This window comes from Acanthisitta chloris, unplaced genomic scaffold (assembly GCF_000695815.1).
Source record: "Acanthisitta chloris isolate BGI_N310 unplaced genomic scaffold, ASM69581v1 scaffold13627, whole genome shotgun sequence".
Classification (NCBI taxonomy): domain Eukaryota; kingdom Metazoa; phylum Chordata; class Aves; order Passeriformes; family Acanthisittidae; genus Acanthisitta; species Acanthisitta chloris.
This window is the reverse complement of record NW_008684404.1, coordinates 1-14,752: the sequence shown is the minus strand read 5'-3', so window position 1 is coordinate 14,752 and position 14,752 is coordinate 1. Positions and strand designations below refer to the sequence as shown.

Here is a 14,752-nt window from a genome sequence, read left to right as displayed (position 1 = left end):
CCTGCTGAATGGACCAACAGAGCAGCTGCCACAGAGCTTGGGTCTGAACATAGAGCACAGGTCTGCCAAAGCTAGGGGTGCCAGAAATGCCCACTTCACATTTCCCAAATTTCGTGCCTGCTCAGCAGTTTATATCTGCATGAACTTGTCCACAGGCTCTACTTGAAGGCACTCAGAGGCCCTAGAAGAGGATATATGTGCGTTCTGCAAAACCTCAGGCATTAACGCTGACATCTTGGACGACATAGGGACAGGATGAGAGAGAATGGCTTCAAAGTGAAACAGAGTAGGTTTAGATAAGATATTAGGAAGAAATTCTTCCCTGTGAGGGTGGTGAGGCACTGGCACAGGTTGCCCAGAGAAGCTGTGGATGCCCTATCCCTGGAATTGTTCAAGACCAGGTTGGATGGGGGCTTGGAGCAACCTGGTCTAGCAGGAAGAGTCCCTGTCCATGGTCAGAGGGGTTGGAACTAGCAGGTCTTTAAGGTCCCTTCCAATCCAAACCATTCTGTGACTTCATGATTTCAAGCTTCTGGATAAAAAAATAATAATTTCAAAAAGAATAGACCAATGGTGATTTTCACAAATCTCACACGTGCACACCACCTTAATTCTCCTGATTTTAAAGGAGCTAAGATGTGTCAGCTGCTTGGAAAGAATCTGAAATGACAGTGTCTACAAGAGACTGCAAGTGAGAATTTGGCATTGAAAACACTTTTGATTGAACTGGGCTAAGGTATGCCAGAAAACACCAGTAAGCAGGACCCCTTCAGTGTCTGATCAGAACTAGCCCATATGAACACACCTTGCAGCAGAGGGATCTGTATGTCTTGTCCATTCAGTGAAACTCCTCCTCCATGTTTCATTTTAATGATGCTGTTGTCCATATCCCGGATCCGGACAGAAGCTGAGCGAGTGCACACGGCATCAAGATCATCTGCACACTACAGAGAACGGATAACCTGCCTTGAACCTCAAGCTTTCACTTTATTGCTGACTTAGCCCCAGGTCCTCAGAAGGCATTTCAGCATCTAATTTGGGAGGTGTTGAGTGTCACAATGGGTTTATGGATCTAGTATCTGCATCCCACAAACACCAGGCTGGCAGCCTTCTCTCCATTATCCTGCTAATCACACGCCAGGGAGCTCCCTGACTCAGAGCCTGGAAAGCAATCTGGGGGTGTTACACCGGCCCCTGAGGGTGGCCCATGGCAGTGACCTGTGGCCAGATTCCTAGCTGTGGTAGGGGCAGGAAGCACCCACACAGCCCATCAGCCTGGGGAACAGCAAGACAGTTCACACTACCCGAGTCTCATGAGGTATTTGCTTTCCTGGCTGTGGGTTACACGGATGAGAAACAAGGCTTGCAGGGCCCCAGCTCTCCTCCCTGGTTTCCAAAAGGAAGTTTCAGTGCAAACCCGTTCTGCAAGTTCCCAAGCACAGATGACCTCAGAGCTGCACTAACAGAGCTTTCTAATGCAGGATACAGACATAGATGGTGCACAGAACTGTCACAGCCCATGTCACCAAAAGCCTGAAATTCTCTGTTGCTTACGTCCTGCATAACAGGCTGACACTCCCCTTCTCTCCTGCCAGTCTCCTGACTCCATCACACCTCTCCCCTCCTTCAGTTCCACCATCCAAATCACCTTCCTACTGGGTTTGTTCACCTATTCCCAAGTGCAACTGGTTGATTAATTTCAGCACTGTGTTCACCTCCCTGTGACATCCCCCCTAGGGTCTCCATCTCTTCCCGCACTGGCCTGACTCCCTTTTCTGCCTCTCTCTGGCAGTTTCCACTGCCTCTCACACATCCATCAGGGGAGATGGTGAAGAAAATCAGGAGCTGCTGACTGGCTAGTGAGCAACAAAAATCACCAGCTTATGACTTCAGCTTATACAACATAACAGGAAGGAACTCAAGGTACTGCTCTGGCAATGCACCCTTCACCAGGGTCTGAGGAAATGTCCTTTCCCCATGGGCACTAGAGGCACCAGCACTCAGGGTGTTTTGCAAGGGGTGCACCGTCGCCTTCGTTTGTTTGCTCAGCTGGCAAAGAGGTGGTGAGTGCCTGTTCTCCAAACCTCATTACAAACCTCCATCTCCAGGCTGGCTCCTGGGAATGGCAGTGAGGAGAAGCAAACACTTATTAACTAAGGAGAAAGACTGCATCTGTTATTTAAACTAATTATTTCGTAGGGGAATTACTTCTGTTGGCCTGTGTGTCTGCAATTCATTTCATACTCCCACAGCCCTTCCCACTCTCTCAAGAGCATATGCAGAGGCACCAGCCAAGGCTGCTATTACCTGCACTGTCTCGATGATCACAGAAAAGGAATTTTCCACACAGTCCTTGGCAAATAAATACTGACAAATCCCGCTGAAGGTGAAATACTTGTTGTCAAAGCTTTTGAAATGGGACTGGCCGGTGACAGAGCATTCTCCTGGAAAAGGCAAAGTGACATTAATCACCCCAGTGACAGTAGTAAGGAAAATCCTGCCTGTCCCCACTAAGTCACTGCAGAGCAGCCTGGTGGAGAAGGTTGCACAAGGCCCAAGCTCCCTGCAGACCAGAAAGCCCCAGCAAGATGGTTGTCTTCCTGTTTATTCCTGTCAAGCATTACCAGTAGCAACAGAGGCACCAACAGCAGCTGGGGAATATGGCATAAATCACACTCCAGAGCTGAAATTTGTGCCTATGGAAAAGCCTATGCAATGCTTCAAATGGATGGTCATGAGAACATCAGTGAAAAACGCCCTGGAAATTGATCACGGTCACCCAAGTTCTTGGCAGGCTAGGTCATACCCAATACCTGAGGTAGGTGCTGGAGGCACTAAACAATTTTAAACAGCAACCCACGCTCTCTGTTATGTAAGAACTAAGTTTCCCTCTTTATACAATGGGGAAACTGAGGCACAGAGAGTGGAAGTACTAATGCCTAAGCCTGGCAAAGCTGGGAAAGACACTCAGGATTATCCAGCATGAGTCACACACTCCATACAGTGGGACATGCTGCCTCTTTATCCCTATGCAGGAGCTTGCAACATCTTGACATAACACACTTTAAATCCAATTTTACTTAACCCAGTGGGGCACACCTGGATCCATGGAGCTGGCTGCAGAGTGCAGGTATCTCTACAGAGCTGAAAATCAAAATTTTTAACAAGACTGGTTGGACTCTCACTGCATGACATGGGTGTCTCATTCTCAGTCTGTGTTTCACACTTGTGTCTTGCCCAGTTGTGAGCTCCCTCCCTCTCTTTACTCATGGTTTTAGAGGATTGCAGTATGATTTTATAAAGGCAACAGTGTCTGAAAGCTTTTTCCACACACAGCCCCCCAAAAGTGTTGATTCCTTTGTTGGGCTGCTTTGAATACTATTAAGTTACTCTAACATTGAAGTGAAAATATCTTACGAAGAGCTGGAAGATAATTTCTGTTGGACTTGACTCTGAACCATTATCCCAATTAACTAGCATAAAGTTAAAAATAATCTTATAGTTACAATAGCTATATGTGAAGTCCTTTCAGACTTGTGTGAAAGTCTGGCTTACCCACCCTTCTACTACAAAAAGAGGCTATTTAAACATATCAACATTTTTAATTGTTTTGGTAAATTGTGGCTTTTCATTTCCAGGAAGGCAGTATTACACCCAGTTATGCAAACACACAGGGAGGCTCCAACTCTACAAAGCTTGCACAGAAAATCTTTCCTATGAGAAGACCGTCACACTTAGAGATGATCCCATGGCAAATGAGATGAACAACCACTTCCTTGCCCAGAACAAAAAGTGCAGGGCCTACATTGGCAATGCCCTGACAGAGGATGGAGAAAAGTTAAATGTTACAAGCTGGAAGGTGAACCCCATGAGTCCCACATAAGATCTGCTTAATGAACACCAAGTGGAAATTTCCCTCTTCAACATATTATTCAGTGTTAACCGTCTTAAACCAGCCTGTGCTAAAACATAACATCACAGATCCTGAGGATCCTCAGCCTTGCACAACTCTGATTTGCCCTAAGAGAAGTCCAGTACCCCCTGGAGGTCTGCCATTCCCTGGAGAGTAAGGCAGCTTGGTATTTACTAGCTCACCCTGGAAATTCTGTTCAATTACCCTCATTTACCTAAAGAGGTAAAACAAGTGTTATTCTACTCATCTTCAGAGTCGGCTATCAGATCTGGAGCACAAATTTAAAGAAAACTAGGCATAACCTATCATATTACACAGAGTTTGATTTCCAGGGCATTCTCTGCAACTAGGAGCCAAGAGGACAGGTTTGCAGCCTGAAGAGCTAGGGACTGCTATCCAAGACAAGTCCCAGCCCTCTGGCATTGCTCCTGGTAGGGACATTTCTTTCCTGTGGCAAAGTCTCCTCTTATGGGTCCCTCTGCCTACTCCATTTGGTGTAATGCATGCCATGAAATTTCCTGAAACCTACTGCCTTCATAATTATTTCAATTATGATTTCAGCTTGAGAGCTTCTTGCTAGTGCTTGCCAGTTCCTGCCAGTTGGCTGACACTGCCCTCCCTCCAGCTGGGGACCCAGTTTTATCACCAGACTTAGAGCTGGGCAATTCATTCCCACAATGTGTAAGAAACCTCTCCTGACAAACAGGTTGGTAGCAAAATAATGGGACTACTAAGAGTTTATACGAGTCTAAGTACACGAACTTTCTGGACACATGATTTTAGAAATATTTGTGGTAACCAACCAACAATAAAAATATGCTGTGATATTGCTTCAAATAGAGGTAAACAGCACAGGTAACAATATAAACTTGGCAACTGTTCCTCCCAAAGACTACTACTTTGGGAGGCTTTGCTGCCCTCCCATACTGTCTCAGCAGAATTTATAGATGTTAGCAGGCACATATACAACAGCTGCACTTCTACTACCTTCAGTCTTGCACAAGATTAGGAGAAAAGTAACTTGGATATATTGACACAAGGTACAAAAATAAGCTGCCTTTCTTTTCCACTTCTGTTCATTTGGGACAGCTTCCCAATTCAGAAAAAGGAAACAATTCTATATTCCCTCTTGCACAGAACTGTATATCAATATCTGTTTGCAAGCCTCAATACCAGGTTAATCTTCATTTCTATAATCACTGTGAAGAAAACATGGCTGGAGTCACAGATAAAACTTTGGCCCATTCATTGCAGCCCCAAAAGCAAGGACATTAAAAGCTATAACCTAAGTAAAAACTCAAGTTAAACAAATACCTATTTCTTGTTTCTAATCATGTTATTGCCCATTAGCTAAAAGACATCACAAATCAGCTGGGACTGTCCTTGATGCTGTGTGTTTGACAGGGAGATTCCCTGCACTTGGAGAGCTCTCTAGGGAACACCTCAAGCACAGGGTTTCTCACAGTCCTGCTTGGCATAGCTCACTAAAAATGTCATCTCTGTTTTGAACATTTGCATAACCCTCCCTTCCCTGTTGTTTTTTTTTCAACTGCAGATGCTTTGGGGCAAGTGCTCTTTCAGTCTAAAGTAGGAGGAAATAGAGCATTGATTGGTCAGGCAAGCTCACTGTTAATAACAAGACTTTTTGGAAGAGCATTTCAAGACTGTTGCAATTCTCCTAATTTGTGAGGATTGCACACTCTCATCTTAACAAAACATAACCACCAAACCCACGAAATCTCTTCTTTTCCTGTCCAGACATAACCCCGGTCTCTTCTTACCCTTCCACTCTCAGTTCCCAAAAGCAAGAACAAACAAGATAAAGAGCCATCCTGTCTCCCCGCAGACTTTATACACAATGCAAGCAGAGTTAGGTGCTGTTTCAGGTCAAGCAGGCCCTTCCATGGCTGAACACAGTTCAGGAACTGAGGCAGGGGATGGGCCATAGAACTAGCAGGAGGAAGTAAGGAAGGCAGCACTTTGCTGGTCAGTGCACAGCATGAAAGGTCACAATGTCCATGCAGGCAAAAAACTGGGGCAGCAGCCATCAGTACCAGTGAGTTTGGGAGGTGGAGCAGGAGGAAGAGGAGCAAGAGCAGCTGCAGACCTGCCTCTCCAGACTGCTACCACCCATGGAAGGCAGGGAGACCACCTCCTCCCTGGGGCGGTAGCTCCTTCACCTGTAACATGACCATTAGGGCCCCAACCCATGGGGTATTGAGTGATCCAATCTACTCCCAGCACTTCAAATTGTCCCATCAACAAAAGTATGCTGATTCAGACAATCAGATAAGGAATTGTTTATGATCAAAGAAATGCAGGAATGTACCTCTACCTGAAAGCCTCTGAACATATGGACCCTTATATCTTGGTAAACTAAGTAATCAAAAGAGGAACCATAGGATTTTTCATTGCTACACATAAACCACACAGCACAATGTCTAACTTGTTTCATGAGAAGAACTTAGGAGTATGATCCCATCTAGATTGAACTGGAGCAAGCAAGTAAGAACAAAGACATTCACTTTTTGTATAGAAAAAAAGTATAAGTAGGATGTAAGTGGGAGGAAGGTAGGGAAGGCTTGCTTGTCAAAACCTGAAAAGACTCAAGCCAACATACCTGGGCATTCCCCATTGCTGCAGATCCAGGTGCCACGTCGACAAATGCTAGGAAAAACAAAATGGCAAGTTAGGCAAGAGTACATGAATTCAAATCTTCTGTTGCAATTTTTTCCTCAACCTGAAGCATGGGGCCCTGTTTCAAGGAAGTTAGACCAGTCCCCAACATTCCTTCTATCTCCCATAACCTCATTTCTTAATATATTCAGCCCTTCTTATCATCATTTGACAGCAACTGCCTGGAATATGAACAGGAATGGTTGCAAAACTCAGGAATTTCTGCTTTTTCCTACCAAAGCTTAGTGTTTCATAGAGTTTTCAGCTATATTCACTGAGGTGGAATGAGTTTTCAATACAGTTCTCAAGGTATGTCTATCAATACAGAAGAATCACAGATGGAAAAAAACAAACTTTGAAGGGATCTTTAGAAAAATCATATACTACAATCTCCAAGTCAAAGAAGGCAACATCAAAGTTAGATCAGGTGACTGAGGACCTTGTCCATTTGAGTTTAGAAATATCCAAGATAAGGTCCCACAGCCTCTTTGGGCAGCTGTCCCAGTGCTGCACCATCTTGGGGGAAAAATTTTTCTTTGTGTCAAAACAGAATTTCCTCTGCTGCACATTGTGTCCATTGCTTCATACTCTTTTGCTATTTGCCTCTGAGAAGAGTTTGTCTTCTTTATAGCTTCTCTTTATGCACTGAGAGTTCCCTCATTAGCCTTTAAACAAAGGTATTTCCCTTTGCTTCTCCTCATGTCATAAACATCATTGCTGTGATCACGTCCAGTGTCCTTCAGAAGACTCTCTCCAGTCCATAATCCTCTCTCTTGCAGTGCTGGGCCCTTGCCACGCTACTCCAGTCACGTCCTCACAAGTTCATCACAGGAGAGCAATAATCCCTTTCCTTCACCAGCCAGCCAGACTTCTGCTAAAGCAGACCTTCAGCACTCGGACGGCACACTGCCAACACAAGCTCCCCTTCTTTAGTTTCCCTTTTGTGCAAGTTGCAATGAGGTGGATTGTCTCTGCTTCAGTGTCTTTGGGTGGTAGATCTAGTGCCACCCCCACAAGCACGGTATGTGACATGCACTGAGAGTGACTGAGATGGCTATCATCCCTGGGTCTGTGGGAAACCATGCCAGGCCATCCTAGAATCTCCAAAATCAATGAAGTTTCAAAGGGTATTATGTTCTTCTCATTCCTTTAATTAGCCCAGCCCTTGAAACCCGTTTGTTGGGAGTCTGATAGTAAATGCAGTGTGATGGAATGACGTTCTCAACAGCAGTATCAAGTTTGAATAACAGGAAGCATTTTCTCACAAAGCAGTCCATCAGGCAGCACTCATGTCCCAAGAGCACTAAGGCTGAACAATGTGGCCAAGCTCAAAGCTACAGAGAGTTCCAGGGGAAAAGATAAAATGCTAATGTCATGGTTATGTTTCACATTGTTACACGTCGTGCAGCTAACAAAAAAACTTCTGATGAACAGGGATGAACCATAACAGGAAGCATTTTCTCACAAAGCAGTCCATCAGGCAGCACTCATGTCCCAAGAGCACTAAGGCTGAACAATGTGGCCAAGCTCAAAGCTACAGAGAGTTCCAGGGGAAAAGATAAAATGCTAATGTCATGGTTATGTTTCACATTGTTACACGTCGTGCAGCTAACAAAAAAACTTCTGATGAACAGGGATGAACCATATATGGTTATGTTTCACATTGTTACACGTCATGCAGCTAACAAAAAAACTTCTGATTAACAGGAATGAACCACAGACCATCTTTCTTCTGCACATCATGGTCTTCACCACGTCCTCCTTCTGTACTCCAATTGGAAACATCTGAGCACAGAGTTGTCCGAACTCCTTCCACACACACAAAACCAGATCAGGAATACATTACTCATTCCCCTTCCTTTCTTTAGACTACTAGCCTTCCCCTTCAGGTTGGCATGCATGAGTGTAAGAAAAATTATGAGCCATGCAGCTGGGAAGACTTATTAGCTTTGTAACAAGTTCCAAGAACATGCCCTAGGCTAACTCCTCTTGGAAAGCAATGTAGTTTAGAGGTTAAATACATGTAGGAAGTTAAAACAAAGACACCATCACTGACACTAACCAGACATGGGAACCTGCTGACCTGTCTTATCCACAGGAAACAGGTAGTTCTCTGCTGTTTGAAGGAGTATGACCTTCACATTGTTCTATCAGATCAAATATCCCCTTAAAAGCAGAGCTGATTTTGTCTTTGTGAACAGCTCACTTCTTGGAAGGGGCTGGCAATTTCAACAAAAGAGCAAGTCCTTTGCCAGTGAAAGGAAATTTTAAAACAGGAGAGAAAGACATTTCTACAAAGATCATCCAAAACAGTCACTGACCAGAGTGCAGTATTTATCTATAGCAACCATACCAGAGCAACAGAGAGTTTACCATGAGTTGCAGTCCTGGGAGATGGTGAAGCCAGAAGGATAATGTTTTCCAGAGTGGATGCAGGAGCAGTCAGAGCTTTCAATGCAGTGTTCACCATCAAGAAGCAGCCCCTCTGGATAGGTTGGGTGGCATCAGATACACATACCACACACACAGGGACAGAAACACAAATACAATTACATTTGCTAGTTCTTCATATACTTTGGCAAGACTTTATATGCATTATCATCCACACTTAGTCACCAACAGCAATAAAAATGAACGAGGCTTGCCAAAAAGCCTCACGGGCTGGTGTCTACTCTCCTTCTACTGCTGCCTCTCCCTCAGACATGCTGAACGAAGCATTTCTGGTGCTCCCAGAAAAGCTCTTTGCTTAGCAAGTCCCCAGGTCCGAAACACACACACTGGAACATACATGAAACAAACATGAGGAGCATGATCAGAGCTGGTCTAGAACCTGACTGTTGGAAAAACTGCACTTCACTGACTGCAGTAAGAGGTGTCCGGGCAGGTTTTGTATTAATCATAAGAGGACTTAAGAGGAGGCAAAGCAGAGAATGAAGAGACAAATTTGGACACCAAGTAAGTCTAGCAGGGAGGGTCTGAGAGAAAGAAACATTATCAAATGGAGCTGTGAATTCTCTTCTCAGCTTCTGCAGAAGCAAAAAGCAAGAGGGCCAACTTCCTTACCTGGATCCAACTGCTGAGGTTTCCATATTACACAACTATAATTACCTATTCTATATATAGATCATTTTATCCTACAAAGATAAATAGAGGTACAAGACTTGTCTAAGACAGCACTATAAGCTAGCAATAGAAGAAAGGACAAGTTTCTTTCTCTTTGTTCTCTGTGTTGAGAGATAATTGATATTCCTGTTTTTAAAACAGCTGCTGTAGCAAAACATTTTGTTTCATGAAAACCCCTCTCCCTTCTCTTCGAAGAACTCCTTCCCACCACCTGCAGAGACTTTGGCTTTTTTCCCCTGGCAGCAGCAGTCATCATTGACAGTGAGACACAGGTAAGTCTCCCTTTCTACCATTCTTCCCATAGAGCATCCTGGAAAGACCTTGACAGTTGAGAAAATCATTCCACTGAGAGATATACAAAACAAGATCTGAGCATTTAAGAGTGGTGTGGCTCTCCAGAGAGCAGAAGAAAACAGAACGTCTGCCTTTTTTCCTGGCAATGGTAATTCCATTTACAGCAATTAAAGTAACTGTGAGGAGCATTTAAGGGAGAAAAAAAAAAAGAAAAGGGAGAAGACATTTGTTGAACAAATCCTTCAGATTCTTTTTACTCTTGGAGCACTAAAGGGAAGCTAAGCAAAAGAATAATTCTCATCCTAAATCTTTCTAATCATCCATCAGATCCTCATGGTTTACTATTAAATCAAGGTTCTTTCCTTTTGACTGTGCAGCAAATAAAAGTTTTGAACTCCTGATTGTTATTTCTTTTCATGCAGTTCCTCCTACCCATCAATTAGTTTTGCATCTCATATACCCTTTCTGTGGAGCTCCTCATTGTCTGCTCCTGGGTTCATGTCCCCTCAGACCTTTCCTGTGCTGAACTGACCACTGCAGCTATCAAAGGAAGAATATAGTGAGAGCCCTTATGCAGCCAGTGGATTAATCTCCTTCAGCTTTTCCCAACACCCCCAAGATGGCACAAATGTAACAGCTAGACCCTTCACAACAAAATAAGCTCCTGAGTCTGGTTATATCACCTGTCACCCTCCATGTGCACCTTCCCAGGACCTGCCACAGAGTGAAAACTTTGAACCTCTAGTAAGTGACTGGCAACTAAATAGGAAACCTCTAAGCTCTGAATGCAATGACTTGTCAAACAAGGCTGACATTGTCATTCCTACCTAGTTTTGGTAACCAAATCATGGTCTCTGTAGACCTCCATCGCACTTGGCATCTCGTACAGGGGAACAGTAAACACCTCTGTGCATTTGCACAAAGTCCAGAATTTACAGGGTGAAAATCTGAGATAGTCCTATTCAAAATGAACAAAAACCTAATAAACAAAAGCAGCCAAACAAAATCCAACCAAAAAGCATATGGAGCTTTGCAGCCAGGAACTCTCCTCCTGCAGTTGCTTGAAGTACAACAGATAGAAGAGGAAGACTTTGGTAGTTGGGCTTCCCCCTTTAACCCAAACAAATCTCCTGCATGAATGATTTAATTATTAATGAAATTGTTCATCTTTGAAGTCATAGTGCAAACTCTACAAAGCAGTTCAGAAGGAATCCAGATACCTCAACAGTAAGTGGTCCCTCACCAAGAAATGAAGGCTAACTAACTAAAGTGTTAGTTGATTCTGATTTTCACAGAAACATTTACTTTTTAGCTGGCTCTGAAAAATGGCCCTTTCATGGACTGAGCATACAGGCATCACAGAAACTGGTTTATTCTAGGGCATGGTCCCAGAAAAAAGAAGTGTTTCTGATTTCAAGAAAATTTAAGAGAAGACACAGCTTTCCTTCTTCCAAGAAAATAGGTAGCATGACTGCCAAATGTTTCTCTGTAAATAACCCAGTAAATAAATTACCAGGGCAGCTGCAGCCATCAACACATTGTCCATGACACACTTCATTGATATTCAGGCTCTGGCAGGTTTTGGCACATGGGGATACACATTCCTTATACTCCATGCCAACTGGACATCTTGGCCCTGAAACAATTGAAAGAAATTAGAAATGCAAATTCCTCAATAAGTCTTAAATAAATAAATCCCTCGGTTATCAAAGGCTGAACCACAGAGACACAGAAAAGGTCATATCCTCTCCATTCAATGATTTCTTTCTCAGAAGCAAAACCTTTAAGAAACATTTGATTTTCAGTTTGCTGCAATATCACCATCTATCAGGTAGTGCAGTAAATACTTAGAGGCTAAAGTCAAGTTGTTTTCTAATAAATTGAGTCTTAGTAACTAAAACCAAGCGCATTAAGAACACTCAGACACAGGGAGAAGTTTTGCAATAGTATCTAAGTAGTTTGGATAGACAAGGGTGTTGTGTAGCTTTAAGTTATGCAGTTACTCCACTCATTTGTGACATTATATTGTTTTGTGTTTCCAGAGAGAACTGGGAGACAGTTAAAACTCTGAAATCCCACCCTCCAACTTCCAGAGAACTGCCAGCACAGCATAACACCCATGCTCTGGTATCTTCACTGCTGTCATTATCTAGGCCAGGCCATTGTGCAAGCACACACTATATCCATTCCTTCATTTCGATGCACAGATATACCATGCCCTAGAAGACTGTGTGGGCATGGAGTGGGAAGAAAAGATTAGACCCTGGCCTTTCCCAGCAAATCCTCTATTGAAGGAGGTGGGAGGGTAACGAAGGAGCAGTCTTGCCCTTGGTGTCCTGGGTTTAGGCACCAGCTCACACTCATACCCTGCGCGCAGCACTAGAGCCCTTCCCACGCAATTAGGCACCAGCTCACACTCATACCCTGTGCCCAGCACTAGAGCCCTTCCCATGCAGTGAAGCTTTTCATGCCTCCAACACATCATCATCATCATCTCCTGAGAAAGCATCATAGCACAGATGCAGGGTGATGGAAAAGTAAGCTTCTGATGTGGCAGCAGCCCACTTCACTTTTTCCTGACTCAGAAAAAAAATGTGGCTTGTGAATTCAAGGGTTAGAAATGAGCTCTAAAGCTCCTAGGATCAAAGAAGGGTTCATTTGATTTGTGGCTTTAGCCAGACTTACAAATAACCCTAGCAAAAATGGATTATCTGGCTTGCACCCTGAGCAAGGAGATGAGTTTTTCTCAGATCCTTTTTATGCCCCAAAGGAAAGGTAACAAATTACTGCTACAGCTCAAACTCTCCTGTGGTGTACAACCCCTTGAACAAGTGGTTGGCAGTCTCTTCCCACCCTAGGCATAATCTGAAAGCAACAGTTTTCTTCAGTGGTGGCCAACAGTAGAATATCTTTACCAGAGAAGAAAGTGTTGTCAGTACAAATCAATCAGTTACTCCATGAAATCAATTTACATAAACATCCTGAGAAAATTGTACTTTCTGTGTAATGGAAAACATGAGAAAAGTCACTGAAAATATATTAGAAGACTAATTTTTAATTACTTTTTTTGGCATGCTATGTATAAAACCAGGGTTCTCCAGTGGAGCTATATGTGTATATCAGCAGTAGGTGCAAACATGACCTTTCCTCTAGAAAAACAATCCATCCCAGTCAGTCTATGAACTTCCTTGTTGCAAAATCTCAGCAGAGATGCAATCAGAACCTCTGACCTCAGCAAAACTGGGATAATAAAAGCAGGAATTCAAGATGCAATCAGGATCTCTAACCTAGACAAAAACTGGCTTAAAAAAAGGCAACATCTCAATTTCAATATAATTGGTTTGAGCAAATAAAGGGTGAAACAATTGTCTTTATGAAAAGAATGTTAGAGAGCCTTTCACAAAGATGCTGACTTGTAAGTACAGGCTGGATAATGTCACACATCAAAACCACATGTGAAATAGCTCCTAAGCATCCTAGTCCATACCTTTGTGTATCAAATAAGCCTTCACTGACTTTGCATACCATGCTGGGACATGTAACAGCTCAGGATCTTCTTCATATATGGTTCAAACAATCCCTCCTTAGGGACAACTTCTAGAAAAATGTGTGTGATAGAGAGCTGAAACAGGGAGTAAGCAAAGGCACTCCATAAAAATGGAAGTGACAGGCACATCAGATTTTAACCTGCTGTGCCTGAATCAACCTGAACCAACACTCCAGAAAAGCACCAGTTGCTTTTAGCTGCAGGACATAAATCTGCAAGACAAGCATGATCTTATTTGGATTAAACAGCCTAGGAATAATTCTGTCAGCTTACTGCATGAGCTTTCTTCAGGCCACCCATCCAAAATCACTCCTTCATGAGCACAGCTTCTTGCGTAATCCAGGAAGGCCGAGCAGTGACAGTCTATGCCCTGGGTACAGGCACAGATATCTTTTTCACAGAGATTGATGTATGGCTCTGGATCAACTCGATGGTGGCACCGGGAGAAGGTCAAAGATGTTCTTAGCAGCTGGCAGATTTCCATGACATCCTGCACACAAATTGAGGAGCAAACGTTAAAAGATAAAGAAAAAGGGACAAAATTACTTCCTATAGCCTCAGGAAGAAGAGACAAAACCCAACTATACCAAACACACTGTCACCACTCTGGCTAAATAACATCGTAGTTATTATTTAACACCACCATGCAGTTAATAACATTGTCAAGAGCTAATAGTGACTTATATCCATTTATTCACCACATCCATGTATACACAGAGGTACACTAATATAATAGAAGAGAGCATCACAGAAGGGATGTTTCACACAGAAACATGTCAGTCAATCAGTCAGCAAATGGATGGAAGCACTCTACCCTCTTCTGCTTCCTACACAGCAAAGAACCAGACTGTGTTTGGAGTACCAGGAAGACATTCACAGCAAAAGAGAGGCACTTAGGACTGAGGTACACAGGAAGAAAAATAACCAGACCATATTTTGGACAATGAGGGAACAGAGTAATTTTCAGAGTGAAAGACTGAGTGTGACTGAAATCCTAGGAATGAAATTTGTTCCCCACTTCTGGCCACATGTACCTGTCTCTCCTGCTGTCTTGTCCAATGCACAACAGATCAATTTGGCTCAGATAAATCGCAGAAAAATAACCCAGGGAAGAAAAGCAATTTGTTCTGCTCTTCTCATGAGTTTAAATCAGCATGGTGACAGCTAGTGTAAGGGGAGGACAGCACAGTGAGAGGGGG

The 14,752-nt window shown here is 43.4% G+C and overlaps 1 protein-coding gene across 1 annotated transcript in view; it reads right to left on the bottom strand.

Annotated features, from left to right (window-relative positions):
• The window catches only part of VWF (von Willebrand factor), a gene marked incomplete at both ends in the record, with an annotated part of 68,214 nt that extends 54,171 nt beyond the window's left edge, over window positions 1-14,043 (bottom strand). Inside the window, 6 exons of the mRNA XM_009079332.1 lie at window positions 806-944; window positions 2,308-2,444; window positions 6,534-6,580; window positions 8,963-9,074; window positions 11,520-11,642; window positions 13,827-14,043. Coding sequence (XP_009077580.1) covers window positions 806-944; window positions 2,308-2,444; window positions 6,534-6,580; window positions 8,963-9,074; window positions 11,520-11,642; window positions 13,827-14,043 — 775 coding nt within the window. The remainder of the gene's footprint in view (window positions 1-805; window positions 945-2,307; window positions 2,445-6,533; window positions 6,581-8,962; window positions 9,075-11,519; window positions 11,643-13,826) is intronic.
• Between the last annotated feature and the right edge of the window lie 709 nt (window positions 14,044-14,752).